The sequence below is a fragment of the Psittacula echo genome (assembly GCF_963264785.1).
Source record: "Psittacula echo genome assembly, chromosome: 11".
Taxonomy (NCBI): domain Eukaryota; kingdom Metazoa; phylum Chordata; class Aves; order Psittaciformes; family Psittacidae; genus Psittacula; species Psittacula echo.
Genome location: NC_137746.1, coordinates 16,162,869 through 16,179,329, shown reverse-complemented (window position 1 = coordinate 16,179,329; position 16,461 = coordinate 16,162,869). Strand labels below are relative to the sequence as shown.

The following is a 16,461-nucleotide window of genomic DNA, read 5'->3' as shown; positions in this document are numbered from 1 at the left end:
GTCACTGATGCTCTACGTGCTGCTTATGAAAACTGGAGACAGGGCAAATGTACAGGGTGTGCCTTTTCTGTTAAACATGGCCAGCACCAGGAGAAAACAAATGGGATTGTGTTTCTTCATTGATTCTTGGTGTTATGTTGAAGAAGACCCAAGAAACATTTCATTTCATGGTTTTTTCCTTCTGACCATATATATATATATATATATAAATATTTGTATATAAATATATTGCCTGTGGGTTTCTGGTGCGTTTATGTAGAAATTGTTGGTCCTGAGTTTCCTGATTTTGCTGAAGTTTTTTGTGGACCACTGAACTTTATCATAGCATTGTAGAGCAGTTTGGGTTGGAAGAGACCTTTAAATATGAGGTATTTCAACCCCTCTGCAGTGAGCAGGGACACCTTCCACTTGATCAGGTTGCTCAAAGCCCGTTTCAACTTGGGATTGAGTGTCTCCAGGGATGGGGCATCTACCACTGTTCTGGGCAACCTGTGCCAGAGTTTCACCACCCTCATTGGAAAAAATTTCTTCCTTATGTCTAGTCTAAATCTACCCTCTTTTAGTTTAAAACCATCACCCCTTGTCCTATCACAATGGGCTCTGCTAAAAAGTTTACTTCTATCTTCCTAGAAGCCCCCTTTAGGTACTGAAAAGCTTATCTAAGGTCTCCCCAGAGACTTCTCCAGGCTTTATGGCAGAGTTATATTACAAGGATTAAAATATGAAAACTCAGAACAGAAATGTTAGGTGCTTTTCTTAAAAACCTTTACAATTATTATTCCTGTGTATTCATCTCAGGCTTCTTATGAACACGGGGGACAAGGGAACTGAGAGGTTCAGCTCCTCTTCCACGGAGAGGAACAATGTGACTTGTCCACTTGTGACAAGGCACAACGTGACTGGCCACCTAGAACTTGAGAACTCTGAATATCTGCAATAGTTCAGTGGTAGGGGAGAAGAGGAGCTCAGGGTCTCTTTGGAGGAGCTGAGTTTCTAGGTCTGGTTTTCCTGGGGAGTCCTGTGTTTTTTCTCTGCCCCAGCTTCTCTTATCTCATGCACTGAGATAAGGATGCCAATAAAGTGGGGACTTCATGTTTGTAGAAGGCTGTCAAACTTAAGTCTCTGAAGTCTCTGGAGCAAGGAATAGCAGCCCAGAGTGTGAGCAGGAGGCTGTTGATGAGCTTGGCCACCTCTAACTGTTCTTGCTGGGCCTGTCCTTACAGCAAACCCGTGCCCTCCAGAACTTCGGGATGCTGCAGAGATTTCCCTTCCCTACCCTGTCCCAGCCGCCTGGTAAGGAGAGCATTTGCAAGTGGTCAGAGATATCTCTGAGGCTTAAATGGATCTGTTGGCACCATTACAGGGTGATCAAAGCTCCTCCCCTTCCCACTGCTGGGGCTGGTGGCTGAATCCCAGGCACTGTAGCCAGGGAATGCCCATGGTTCTCTACCAGCCACCCGTGGGATCACACAGTCTGGTCGACACTACGAGACTATCAAGGGAGAGAACAGTTCTGTTTTTCTGGACTGGCCAAGGGGCAGGGGAGAATGGACCTTGGCTTCCTCCAAAGCTGTGAAGTGGGAGGAAAGGCTGCTTATTGCAGACTGTGGCAAGGGAGACATCAGTTTTGAGAGCAAGATATAGACGTAGGGAATGCAAGTAATGACTGGAAGGAATCCAGAAGATTTGAGAATGGGGGAAAAGCTAAGCTTATCTTTGATCCAGAAGTTTCTTCTGAAGATGCTCCAAGCAATCCCACTAATGTTCTTCCATGGCATTAAGTGGATTATGTCTTTTCCAGATTCAGCAGCAATATTGTTCCCTGTTGGCTTCATTTTGAGAATAGCTCTGTTAGTGCATTAAGTTACTCCTTGAAGTCTTGTAAGGAAGGAGATGCAGGTGGTGGGTGCTGGAGCCGTCTCCTTGGGGTGGGATGGGACTCAGCATGCAGGTGGGGTTGGTAGAACGTGGTGACTGTCAGTTGTGTGCTGTGCTCCTATGTGATGCTGCTCCATGTAGTATGGCTGTAATCTTCATGCTGTGAGCCTGTAGGAAGCTCTCACACCACTGTAAATGGGGCAAGTCCTCCTGAGATAGGATGTGGCTAAGGAGAAGATTCCAGAAATAGGGGCAGAGTTAGAAAAGTGATGGACAGGATGGGGTCTATCACAGTTACCACCCCTGCCAGCTTTACAGAAGGTGAGAGCAGTAAAGTTGTATCCCAAGAAGTCCCAGTTCATTACCTCACTTCAGCTCTTTCTATGAATTCAGGCCTGAGAGCACACAATACTATGAAATGGGTGATTTCCCACCAAATCCACATGCTGGCTTTCATCATCTCTCTTTGGATTTTGTTTCATAAATCCTCAGTGGCCTGGCATATACACACTCAGAAAATCATTATATACACATAATTCTTGAAAAAGCATCATATAGGTGCATTATTTTTGGAAAAAGCATTTTAATGAGTGTGGGTTTATTCCTCCATTCTCTGTGCTTAACGTGAGCAGTGGGAAAAAGCTTTGGGTGAAAGGTAGGAACCCCCCAGCCAGTCAGGGTGGCTGCACATTGCTTCAGATCCATGTCGGGTATCTGGGGTGCTTTCTGGGGACAGCTTTGCTGATGTAGCACAAAGCACAGACAAGCAGCCCTGAGCTTGTGCCCTCAAGCACAGTCCAGCCCATGAAGAAAAGCTGTGCCAGCCAAAGCGTGGCTGTGCCAAGGGCTGCAGTGGCATGACTCTGCTGACCAGTGCCGCCTCCGACCAGCACCAGCGCCATGCTGATGCTGCGTGCAGCAGAGACCTGCCTCTCAGACATAAGATTTTTTTCTGGTGTGATAACTGCTTTCCAAGCCAATCCATTTCTGAATGTTACCAGAAAGTTGCTAATACCATATGGCAAGGCGCTCTGTATTTTTGCAGGACAACAAACAAATTGTTGCTAGATGCCAGACTGCTCTGGCAGAGCTTTATCATTGATGCCTGCCAGCAGTAGCCTTTAGGGGATAGTAATAATTTGGGGTTGTTTACATTACAGCTTTAAAATAGGGGTTTTCTTGAAGCAAGTGTGTGTTTAGTCAGGAAAGTTGGCTAAAAAACCTCTGACAGCATCAAAGAGTGAAGGCGCTCACTATGGCCAATGCACAGGATACCTCTGGCTCTACAGAAGGTTGTTATGTTACAGGAGCTCCAGGTGGTTCAGTGGGAGCCGCTCTTTGTAGGACAAGGAGATTTACCTGGGTAGGAGACACCAGGTTGGTTCTCCAAAGCCTTATCCATGTACCCGGACCAGCTTTTTCATCAGTTGACTTCGATCAAGCCTGAGGTTGAGCTTTCTTGAGAAGCTACCTTAGAAACACTGGTGGAGGGAAACCACTGCCTTGCTGTAAGGTCAAGGGTCTGTGGCAGCCTGAGACAAGGAGACTCAGGGATGAGCTCCAAGCCTCATGCCTGCTGTGTGCCCCAGTCCTGTCCCAGTTCTTGCTGGGGTCTGTCCTGACAGCCAAATGTGTTGCTGAGATGATGGGAGGTGATTGGCAAGCACAGGGGGCACTCAGAGGTTTGCAGTCTGAAACTGGTGCAGTAGATGAGGTGTTTGCTCTCTTCAGCTTGTATATTTAAACCCACGCCTAACTGCATCTTGGATTTGGGGCAGAACTCTGCGTTTCCCAGGGTTTTGATGCTTATCCAGGATTTTTCCCGGAGTTACACAGTATTTGGGTTGCTTGAAAGGAGCTTGTAAAACCTAACATTTTCTGGGGCTGAATGCTGAATTTGCAACAAAAGCATGACCAGAATTAGTGGGGTTTCGGGTTTAATAGCGTGCATTTTGCGGGAGTCTCTGTGACATGTTCAGCCATAAACTATTCTGACTTGGCATCTCATGTGGAAGCAAAACTTGACATGGCTGTTGCTGGATCTTGCTCAGATCTCATTTTAACTGCAGTCTGGTTCTTCATATAGGGTGGGATTGGTCCTTTCATGAAGTGAACCCTTCCCAGGCTTTTGCTCCTCTGTGAGTTTGTTTTACTTTAAGTCATCTAAATAAATGGCTTCAGTGGAACCTGGAGCCAAGCAGCCTTGGACATTGTCGTACTTTGAACAGAGACCTGATCTGAAACCAGCCTCAAATGTCAAAGAATCTTGAATCTAAGCCTGCAGGATTGCAAATGTCTTAAAAGCAATGAGATGACAAACCCAGTTTTCTTTCAGTTGAGCTGTTAGGATCTTCTGTATTCACCTCATCAGGCTTTTTCCTGCAACCAGTGCAACAAAAGAACCCCTGAATTATTGCTCTGAAAACTTAGGAGCTGAGATTCTCAATGAAATAAAAGCAAAAGTGGAAGCTAAAATCAGCAATCACACTCCTCCATTCTCCGAATATTAAGAGGCTTTTGGTAACACTGCAGCCTCTCACAGCTGCTCCTTTCCTGTTACTGAGTGATCTGAAGCATCCCATCCAAACTCTGGTGGACGCTGGTGGAATTTCTGTTGGCTGGTTCATTTACTGCAGTTTCAAATCTTTACAGTGCTGGAAATGTCAGAAGAATTCCCCACGGAGGGGTTGGTAGGTGTTATAGTAGGGGTGTTGTTACCCTGCAGGCTCAGGGTGTGTGGACACCCTGTTGTGTTACCTCTTGGTAGGTGTAATGTGCTAAGAGCTAGCCAGAGCCCATTGTGCACCTTCCCTGAGGGGCTGCAGTGGCTCTGCACACCGCGGTGAGGCTGTAGGTGGCACAGGGATGGGGTGTCACTACCTGAGGTGGGTACTGTTGTGCTGGGTTCCAGCCCCACTGGAACAGCTCCTGCCCTTGAGCAGAAGCAGCTGCCAGAACTCAAGCATTACCTGACTTTTCCAGGAATCCTTGCTCTGGATGGCACACCAGGTAATGATTCCCAAGAAGCCATTTATGGTTGAGCCCAATGAAACTACTTTCCAGTGTTTATTGCACTGAGGCTGCCTTGGCACAAGAGTGGATGGGTTCCGGTGCTGCCGTGGTTCCTTCAAAGTGGTAGCAGTTTGTGTGAGCTCGCTGGACCTTTGCAGCGTTAATGTTTGCTATGAGCAATGGGCCTTGTCCTGGTTCTGTAGTTGTGATGATCTGTTTATAGCAGTCTTGCGCACTGAAGTTTCTCTGGAGGTGGTGGGAAGGAGAGGGGGAAGTGATGTGAGCATAGGCAATGGATTTTGTGGAGGAAGCTGAGCTGTTCTGCAGTGGTGTGGGATAGCAGGAAGAGGAGAGAGGTCCTTTGGAAGCTCTGTGTGCAGAAGAGGGAGAGCAGTTTGATGCTCACTGCTAAATACTGAGCAGCTGCAAGGCTTGAGAAGGAGAGATGGAGGGGGTTGCAGAGAGAATGGGGTAGCTGGGGAATGCTGGCAGTGCTTGGGTTCACATGGCACAAGAGGCTGAGGAGGTGGAAGATACCTGCTGGTATGGGGAAGACCCCTTTGTTTCACAAATGGTTAAAACTGCATCAATTCTTAACGGAGTCTGTGTGAGCACATAAGCTTGGATGCCAAAGCCCTGAAAGCTGTCTGAGCCAGAAGACTGTGGTATTCATGGCACTGAATGAAGAGAGAGGCTTATGCCACCACACAGGCATTTGTCTTCCCTTTGCTGACCAGTTGTTAGTGCTGCGTGTTCATTTTACCTGCACGGTCTGATGGATTTAGGTCATGGGTTTCATAAATGGAGCACATCATTAGGCACATTTATGTCCACAGTGTACTGCTGGGGTTGGATTTAGCTGCTTTGCCAGGCAGAACATGGACAGTGTTGGTTGGACATCACCTAAAATCTTGTAAGAGTAATGTGAATATTTAAGATCAATGTTAAGTCCTTCTGTGCTACCTTCATCTCTTGCAGTCTCCTAAGCACCCGGGTGGATGCTGATTCTCTCAGGCTGAGCAAGGACAGGAGGTTTTGCTTTAACCAGACTGTGGGTAGAGGAGCTCTGCATAGCATGAACTGTGTATCTGATGAGCCAGGCTTCCTTGCATGGTAGTGGGAACATCCAAGATGGGACCAGTGCTTAATACAACACTTCCTGGGCCAGTCCATGTGGTCGGGAGGTTGTTGTAATCATGTTTTAGCTGTATATGAGCATCTTCAGTTAACTTAAGCTTCTTGGCACAGCCACGATGCTCTAAGGGTCGGCTCTAAAATAAAGCTAAAGGTCCTTTTATTTTAAAAACAAATTTCTTCATTATATTGGTTTTATGCTAGAGAGTCACAGTTGCTCAGCTGAGGATGTGAGTGCCGGCCCTTTATCTCCAAGCTGTCACACTGCAGACCACACTTGCAGGCTTGACCTTACATCCTTTTCCTGTTCCATGGCTGGTAGCTGTATATCCCCTGCCAGGTTAAAAATCCCACTTTCTTGAAAGCTACATGATAATTTAATTTAATTTAATCCATTCTGTGTTCAGGGAGCAAGTGTCACCATAACGCTGCTAACGTCCTGTCCCCTGTGGTTCTTGGTGGCTGCAGCTGTGTGTCATGTTGGAATATTTCAGTTCCCTAAGGTTAAATGTTAATCAAAATTATTGAGAGGGGGTCCCTGAGCCCTGGTCATGCCTCAACCACTTTTGGTGGGGAGGGTATGCTGTATGCATCTTGTGCTGACAAGTATCAAGTTGAATTTAATTGCTTCCCTCAGAGCATCTTGTCTGCCAATTGCAATTTTTCTTGGTCTTGAGCATCTCTAGGATGAGGGTGATGTTTCTTCTAAACGTTACTTTGCAAATATGCTGATGTATTTAACTTGCAACAAGGAACGAAGCAATGCAGCCTTGCCTTCCTCAAGTGAACACGGCTGAGATGCACTTTCAGGTGGATCCTGCTCTTCAAGGACTGTTCTACTTGACTCTCAATTTGGTTTTGGAGATGAAGTGAGAACAGAGGCTAATTTTGAAATAGAGAATAAAACCTATGCTCCAAGAGTAGCAAAAGATAGTCCATTGGGTTATGGTCATTCCAATGCTAATGAAGGTCGAAGAAAAATAGGTCTTCCTTAAATACTTTTTTGTTCTTGACATTTCTGACATTGTCTTTTGGGTATTTAAAGATACTAAGTTTTCCTAAGGGAGGATAAACCTGGAAAGCCTTGCATTTGTTTTATACAGATAGAAGCTGGTCATTCACAGGCTGGAACAATTCTGTGTGATCATTTTTATGGATGCCACTTGATTTGATCACGGATTTCTCTTATTTCTTAGTAATATAATTTGACATGAAGAGAACTAATGCCATCCTGCAGACAATCAGTGACCTTTCTTGGACTTGAATTCCACTGATTTAAACTTGCCCCAGGGAAACTGGTGCCACTACCAGAATGTCAGCTGAATGAAATTGCACTCATTTGAGACGATAACTGAGACCGTCAGTGTGTATGCTTGTTTTAATGTGTATAAATTTAGGATTTACCAGACCGGCTATGGGGTCAGCAACTGTTCTAGTCCCGTGTTCTTGCTCCACTCATCATCTAGACCTGATGTTTTAAACAAATTAAAAAATCCCCAAACCCTATGGTGGCATAGGTCCCTATATAATGAATTTATGCTTACACAAAATACGCTGCTGCTCTTAGTTGGCTTCTATAGAAAGTTGAGGACCAGCCTGTGGAGGCTGAAATGTCTGCTCGAAAAAGAAACACAGCAAACCCCATCAGTGCATTTAACCCACAGGTTGTACTTAGCATGGATGGGTAAAAATGCGTTCCCAGCTCTTACCATACTTAGCACCTAGAAGCACCTAAGAGCATATGTGTAACTGAATCAGATAGGCACAGGTAATAGTAGATGCCATAGATCTGCTCAGATGTCGTGCCTCAAACTTGCCTGCGGTTTCAGATCTCCTGAAGCAGTAGCTTCCTATTGCAGGAAACGCACAGGTTTGACACAGGTTAAGTTTTCCTACATTTTTCTATTGGTTTCATAAAGTTCCTTTTAAAATGAGTGATGTTTCTCATCACTAATAGTAAGTACATGTAGCTATGTACTGGGAATTTCTATTAAGCAAATGTACATCTTTCCAGATGATGCCAACCTTGTTTGCTCTAACAATGGTGTGTGCTGTCCTGATGTACTGTTGGCAATAAATGTGCCTGTGATGGAAGGAGCAGGTTAGAAGGCATGTCCCGGCATAACCTCAGCCTTGCTTGCTTCCTCCTTCCAAACACTCCTTTCAACTCTGTATCCTTCTCTTATCCTGTGACAAAATGCTCTTCCAGGGCAGTGTGGGGGTTACTGAACAAATATTAGTTAGAAAAGTGGAATTTCTGAATGAAAGGTAAAAGGAAAATAATGAAATTAAGCCATTATCTTCCTTCCTTGGTGCTTGCAGCCTGTGTCTGGCACAAAGAGGATCAAGGCTCTGCAAAGCCTGCAGGTCCTGCCCCATGCATGCACAACCATGCCCATGTTGGTGTGCTTTTAGGAGAGGGAGATGTACCCCAAGTGCACATGGGTGCAAACCTGGGCAATGCCACTTTGCAGCTGGGCCTCTGGCTGGAGATGTGCCCTGTTCGGAGAATCTCCTCTGCGTGGGTTTTGTGTTACTTCCCCTGCTCTATGAATGCACTTAGATGTCCTGCACACATAATTAACCTCTCCACTGCTCTGGCAGACACTTTTATTGAACTGCCCATCATGACTCCTAAGTATTTTCCTCAGAGGATTGTGCAGGTTCAGAGGCCAGAGAGCTGGAGGAAGCGAGCATGAAGCTGAGTAACTCTTGGCAGTTATAGATGCGGCTTCGCTGATTTACAGCTCCGTCTAGGAGCAAGAATGTGCATTTGGGTCAAGAGGTGTCTCTCTGGTCAGGATGCCTTGTCGTAAATCCAGGATGCTGAGCATCAGGATGCGTATGATGGATCTGTTCTGATAATGCCTACAAAGTGCATGAGGATGGCTGGGTCCAGCTTCCCAGCAGCCAGAGCACTCAGACTTGCTGGTTGTATCTCCCATAGCATTGCTGGATCTGGCAGCCACCATACCCACCTCTCTGTCATGCTTTCTGACCTACCTTTAAAAGGTGTTCATGTGAAGGCAGAGAGGTGGCAGTGCTGAGATCTGCGACATTAACATGGCTCCTGCCGTACCTTCTTCCACTCGGGATTTTCCAAGCCACGTGGAGGGGGTCCGGAGGAGGCTCTGAGCATTGCCTGTTTGACTTTGTGCAAACCCAGAGAAATAATATGTTTCCTGAAAATCATACATCACTAGGAACGTGCTGTGGAAACACCTCTGGGTCTTTATAGGGTTTATCAGTGATGCTGGGTGCACTGGCCCTTGGCCTTCAGCTGGGGATGCTTCAGGAGTGGTTTACTGGGACCGCTGAGCTGCACATCTCCCTAAAACCCTGCTGTCACCACACTGAAATTTAGGGAATAGAGGGCAGGATTTCTTCCTGATAACGCAGCGTGTGAATGTAACAGTGCCAGCGTGCGAGGGGAAATTTCAGCAGCCCTTTCTCAGTAATTGCAAAGCTCAGTGGGTGAACCTCACGCCTGGGGGTGCTGTGAGATCCAGCATGGCAGGGCACCGCTGCTCGGGAACCCTCCCGTCTGTCTGTCTGGCTATGGAGGGGTAGGAAGGGATGCAGAAAGGGTCTGTTTACAGGGTTTTTCCTTGGAAAAAACCTAGGTGCTCTTCGAAACCTTTTGCTCGAGCATGCTCCAGGGGTTTCAGGAAGAAGGGGGTTGCTTTGCTTGCTGAGGGAAGCGGTCCCACTTGTATGGAAGGCTGGTATCTCCACAATTCGATTTCAAGCCTGGGGGGCTGAACTTGCAGAAAGGTGATAATTGGACGTGAAAGCCCCCCTCCTCTCACTTGAAAGGTGGAGTCTCGCTGTGCCCTGTGCCCAGCCGGCATTCCCGGGTCCTCACAGCCACGTTCCATGCGGTTTGGTGTTTGTTATTATTTGCAGCACATCATCAGCACATTCAGCCGCCTTTACCCAGAGAGCTTCTAATTGCGGCGTCGTTTGAGGAGGGGGGAAGTGTTTTAACATAAGCTTAGTTAACAACAGCTTAACACAGCCTTGCTCATAGGGCTTAATTCATGCCCTGATCTTTGCAAACAGAGAAACCTTTCAGTCTTGGAGGCATCTCTCCCGCACCGCGGTGTTACCGGAGCCACTTGCGTGAGCTTATTGTTGCCGTAAAAGCCCAGTGAAGTTTGGATTTGCCGGTGCCCACTGAGCCAGATTTGTGAAGCACAAATGAGAAAACCTGCCCTGGCCTCCCTTTCCCATAAAAAGCTGCTCAGGTGGCTTAGTGTAGCAGGCTAATGGGGAGGAGGTGGCTGCTGCACCTGCTAATGCTTTGGCTCAGGCTGGTGGCACAGAGGCAGCCGTGAATTCCCCCTGAGCAGCAAGCTGTTAGTGGCAGGAATGCCTCGCTCCAAGGAGTGCTCCTGCTACGACAACAAAGAGCCCTTTGATCCTTTCCATTTGGAGAACTTAAAACGAGAAAGCCAAACTACAATAAGACCAAGTTGGGTCATAAAAAGGAGAGCAGGAGCACCAAAGCGCTCCAGAGTGTAATTGTAGAAGCAGCAAATGCTTTGGCACTTAATTCTGCTTTAGTGTCAGTTCAATGTGTTTCATGTTTAATACCGGAGAGCCTGTCGCCAAATGCTCTGCACAAACAATCCGGTGCTGCTCCTTGGTAAGCTCAGGGCACTTGGAGCTGGTTCCCAGCTATTATTTAGAGGGGATGCTCTGCTGGAGCCAGTGCTTCATGCTGCCTGGGCTGTGCAAGGTCCTGGTGTCCCTTCTCTCTGCCTGGACTTTGGTGATGCTCAAGGGGTTTCTGTGGAAGGTGTCATTTGGGGCAGGCATTTTATAAGGCGTTTATCAGGAAACTGGCTAACGGGTACCACATCTTCCCATGGCTGCCTGGGGTGTCCTTAAACAAAAAGTGCTCTGAATGACCTCTGCAAAGAACTGAGCTCAAGGTGTCGTCTCCATGGTGGCATGGCCTTGTCACAGGGTCAGGCTGCTGCTCCTGGGGGCAAAACTGGCAATTTGGGGGTGGCTTGTGACAGATATGAGGAGCATCCCACCCTGCTCTGAGCAGGGAGCTCGGCTGGAGATGCTGCCCGTGGGGTGGTGGTGAGTGAAAGGCAGGAGCAGCTCATCCCCCACGCACATATGGGACACCATGATGTGGGGCTGGTGGGGATGCGGGGCTCGGTGTGGGTCCTTCACGTTGTGTGGCTGTGGCATCACACCAGGCCAGGCGATTCCTGCACAGCTTCCAGGCTTTCAAGAGCTCTTCTTTATTTCAAAGCATCAGTTCAAAACAAGCCTCCATGTTTTGAAGGGCGAGCGCTCTGCAAGGTGCATCCTGACAGCTAAGTATGCATGAAATGTGGCTTGGCAGCACCTCCCGGCTGATGCTGCAGTGGAGGGTGCAGCCCCATATCGGCAGCATTTACACTGGGAGCTCTTGGGGAAGGGCAAGCATGGGGTGATGCTCACACAAAGCTTACCCTTTTCCATCCTCCTCTTTTTGGAGGGGCAAGGGGATGTGTGACAGACCCAATGAGTGTTTTGCTGCCATTTAAATAGGGACATGATAAAACCTGATGTGAAGGGCACCTGCTGAAGACAAAGTGACACTTAACAATTATTGAAAACCCTTAGAAACCCTTTCCCCCTAATAGAGCTCCAGCTCTCCATGGTGTAAGTAACACGTGCGAGCGATTTATTCTTTTGGGAATTACAACAGATGCTGTAAAATCATCTTGTAAGTATCTGAAAATCATTTGTCTGCCTCTGACGTGTCTTAGCACATACAGGAATGCTCTGTTTGGGGAAGTCAGGTCCTTATCCTGATTTATCTCACGGTACTTGTAAATGTTACTGTAATTTCATGTTATCAAATCATTTAGCTCTTCCTCTTCCAGAACCAAGTTATTTTATCTCATGCACCTTGTTTACTTCAAATTAGCCCTGAGGTTGGCCTGAAGTTGCACCTTGTTATTCCTCCACCTCCTGTCTCCGTCTTAGGCTCTGTCGGCAAATTTGAAGGTATAAGTAAATACTTTTCTGTTATTAATAGAATAACTCCCCCCTCCTACACACACGTTTTCTTTTCATTCCAGTCTTGGTTTTCCATGAGAAACTGACATTGCAGTACAAGCGGAAACCTCCCAAATTGCACCAAAAAAAAAGCCTTAATTCTCCTAGCAACAAGGTCAGGGCTCAAATCCAGCACCTTTCCACGAGCGTGCGGGAAACAGCCCTTCCAATTACCTGCTCCCCCTGCGGTACGGATCCGGTCGGCTCATCAGCACCTGGGTTTGGGTGGATTTGAAACTCAGCCATGGTATTGTTTAAGAATTCGCCATTCACTGGGGAAGGGCTTGCAGTGGGCTGAGCCCTGAGAAACCTGGGACTGGTTTTATGGCTTCCCATTGAAACCTGGTGGAACCCCGTGGTGTCGACTGATTTCCCCCTTCCCCGCTCATGTGGCTTTGATCAAACCAGGGCTCGGAGAACAACCCCCCCAGGAACTGGAACCACGGAGCTTTGCCCAGTTCTGCCATTCATTAAGGCATCTGTGAGCTTCCAGTTGTAGATGATAAAATTAGGACCTTTGTGCCTAGCCAGGGATGAAGAATGCTGGTCCTGTGGCAGAGCTGGTTTTGCCCTGTACAGGGGACATGTATAGGGAACACGGACCCTGGATTAGTATGTGTGATGCAGAAGTTGCTGTGATCCTCCCGTGCCCTCTTAATGAGATCTGCCCGTGGTAATGAGACCCTTTGGGCAGGATGGTGCATTAATGATTTTAGGGTAAACATCGCATATTGTTGCATGGATTGAATTGAAGCTCTGCTAAAGGTATCAAGGGATGGCGGGTTCTGGAAGCTGGTGATGGCAAAGCTTTTCCTCTCTTGTTGCCTCTTCTGTGACTCCAGCTTGGGTTGTTGTGCCTGATGGTTCCCATCTCACAGATCCTTTTGTAGCTTGTACATGGCTGTTTGGGAACAGAGGTGCAAGCATAGGCCTGTGGTACTGAAAAACTCATTATTTTACTTCAGTGGAGAGCTGGTTTGGGCTAGTACTATGATGAAAATCCTTCACTTGTCTTTGCTGAGCATTAGATTAGGTTCTGTATGAGGCTCCATACTGTGCTTATCCTTGTCTGGGTTCCATAAAACACCCAGGGCTGAAATGAGCCTCTACCTACTCTGCAATATCTTTTGACACACAAAACAAAGTGTACACAACGTATGACATTCTAGGTGCAGCACCAGTATCTCAGCAGTTAAAGTGCAAAACATACTTTCTGGCAGAAGATTATATGTGAAAAGAATTTTCTCTGAGCTGAAGGACGTAAAGATGCTGTTGTGTGATGCTGCAGCTCTCTCCAGTGCTGTGTAAAGCCAGAGATCCGTGTGCTGCTGCATTCAAAGTCCAGTTCTGGGTCTGTTAGGCTAAATCACCAAGCTGAGCTGAACCCTGTTTGCCAACATCTCAATCCAGTGGCTGCACAGGGAAGGAATCCCAGCAGTATGAGTGGTTGGGGAGTCACATTCGTGCTCAGGAGCTTTTGGCTTCCAGTTCTGTGCTAATCCTAGCTCCCTCTGCAAGGAGGAAAGTAACGTAGGGACATGGCTTGCTAGGCCAGGTCCCTGAGCTTTGTGTGGCTGCTTTTAGGCTGAGATTGAAAGTCTGGGAAAGGGGAAGGACCGTGTCCCCTTTGCCACCAGAAACAAAACCCCCTTCCAAACCAAAACCTACTCTGAGACACGGTGTAAAACCGGGCTCTTGGGTCACCCGCTCTGGCAGTGGAGCTGAGGTGGGACTGGTGGCTGAGAACACTGCTGCCATGCCATCTTCTAGCTGCAATCCCATCAGGGTGCTGGTGGGATGCTGTTCCATCCGGGCAGTTGCTCTGTCATTTGGACAGCCCTTTCCACTGCTGATGTAACAACATCAGCATCAGGGATGTGAGCTGGAGCTGAGCCTGGTGTGTGCAGTGTGGCTGGGAAATAACCGCTGGCTTCGGGGCTCTGCAGGGTCCCAACGACTGGAGTGGGGTCAGGGATCTCAACACCTCCTGCACCCCACTAGCTCATGCCTGGAGCTCCACATGGGGTTCATTTGCCATGTATCATGCCCAGGATGCTGCCAAGGGATTGTTTTGAAAGCACTGAGAAGACTTAGACTAAGGCTTGTAATGATTTTAGTGGGATTTCGGTAGTACTGATGCAAGTCCATAAGATTTTTCATAAAACATAGGGAAAGGGTAGAAGGGGAAACATTGTTGTTTGGCCTGTATGAAATTCTGATTCGTTGTATTTTTTCTGATGAAGGATGATGTTTTCCTGGCACAAGTTCAATTCATCCTCCTTTCCTAGTGGAAAAAGCAAAGCTAAATATCTTGCTTTCCTTGGAATTGAAGGAGCTGGACTGGATAAACTCAACCATCTTTGAAACATCTTTCTCTCCTTGGATAGCAGTGTTTAAAAAATGAAATGATGATCTCATGCTTTCATACTTTTTTATTCATTTTTATTTGAGCTGATGCTCGTTACGGCTCCTATTAACAATGTTTGAACCCAAAACAAGGTCCAGATGTGATGACTTTATTTATGCCAAATCGGGTTTTGGTCACTGAGCTTGCATTTGGATAATGAATTTGTTCCTCTTTTTTTCCCTTTTTCAGCCCGATGGCACCAGCAAGGAGTGTGTCTTCATTGAGAAAGTCCTAGAAAACAACTACACGGCACTGATGTCAGCAAAATATTCCGGCTGGTATGTTGGATTCACCAAAAAAGGGAGGCCCCGGAAAGGGCCCAAGACCCGGGAAAACCAGCAAGATGTCCATTTCATGAAGAGGTACCCAAAGGGGCAAGTGGAGATACAGAAACCTTTCAAGTACACAACAGTCACCAAGAGGACTAAGAGAATACGACCCACCAACCCCAGTTAAAAATAGACAAAAAACAAACAGTGTCACAGTAATAAACCACGAAAAAGGAAAAAAGAAAAAAAAAAAAAAAAAACTGCACCAGAGGAATATTTTTACATTAAAAATAAGGAAGAAGCTCTATTTTTGTACATTGTGTTTAAAAAAAATAAAAATAAAAAAAATGAATAAAAGACTAGATGGCAAACGCTGGGGAAAAGCTGTTAGGGATTTATTGTGACTTGAAAAACAAACCGAACTGCTCTATTTAAATTGACTTCTTGTTGTTGATGACACACAGGTGCTTATTTTGCTTTTGTTTTTTTTTGGAAAGGACAACTTTTCAAGCAGATCCCCAGAGGAGGAAAAGAAAAACAAACAAACAAACAAAGTCATTATTAAAGATAAGGAAACAAAAAACCAAAGAAAACCAAAGTTCTGTCCCAAAGTTACTGAGACCCTGCCCCGAAAAGTGCCGGCTTTTTGCAGTAATCTATTTATTGTCTGCTGCCCGCCGGCCCAAGACAAGATGGTGTGTGCTGCAGTGAGTGAGTTTCCGTGGAGTTCTCGACGCATCGATCTTCTGTAACCTTTCTGACGACATAAGGTGTCACGGCTCCGTGATCCTGCATTATGCTCAGTTCTGGAGAATGCTGCTAACTACATTCAAGTGACTACAAGATGACCTAGTACACCAATGATAAGGGAATATTTTAAAACCAGCTATATTATATATATTATATATATATAAGCTATTTATTTCACCTCTCTGTATATTGCAGTTCCATGAACCAAGTATTACTGCCTCAACAATTAAAAAAATTATTTAAAACACATGTACATACTTCTGCTGTTCACCCTTCTTTCACCTCCCTGAGTAGTGGGGTTTTTAATTCATATTTATCTTTCATGTGAGGTCAGCAGGATATGTTTGAGGTAGCTTCCCCGCTATAATCTTCATTGTTAATACTGTAATTCCTCCTTTTCCTTAATGCTGTCGTCTTTCCTTGTGGTTCCCACAAGGGAGAAATCCTGCACGGGTGATGATGGGCTCAGAGCAGGAGAACCCACAAATCCACGCTGGCATTTTTCAAGAGCAAGAGTTAAATTTGATCCTTTTCTGTCCACCAAGTATTTCCTAAAGCTTTGGCCAAGCAGAAGGTAAACTGGAAAACTAGCACCTGACTCAATTCACACGTACTTACGTGTGGCTTGTGTTTCCTTCACCAGAGGTTTTGAGAGGGGCTGTTTGTTTCAGCTATTTAATTCAATACTGTATCTTTCAAACCTTGCCTTCGGTGGGACAAATCCCTCACCCAGCCTGTCAGTAACTCGGGTTCCAGGTTGGTCCAGCCAGCTTTGCCTGGTGTTTTGCAGATGATGTGGATGACGTAAAGCCATGCATAAATGCAAGGTGTGAACCTGTATCCACAGAGTGGCCCATGCCGTCAGTGTGGAACAGCTAGGGGGAAAAAGGAATAAGATGAACTAACTGACCTCAGATTTTAGTGAAAAAGAGAACTGAGCCCAAG

The 16,461-nt window shown here is 46.4% G+C and overlaps 1 protein-coding gene across 2 annotated transcripts in view; it reads left to right on the top strand.

Annotated features, from left to right (window-relative positions):
- The window catches only part of FGF18 (fibroblast growth factor 18), a 71,406-nt gene extending 55,623 nt beyond the window's left edge, over positions 1-15,783 (top strand). For both annotated transcript variants that reach the window (XM_080627137.1, XM_080627136.1), the window contains one exon: positions 14,687-15,783. In XM_080627137.1, coding sequence (XP_080483263.1) covers positions 14,687-14,953 — 267 coding nt within the window. In that variant the 3' untranslated portion in view covers positions 14,954-15,783. The remainder of the gene's footprint in view (positions 1-14,686) is intronic.
- The last annotated feature ends 678 nt before the right edge of the window (positions 15,784-16,461 follow it).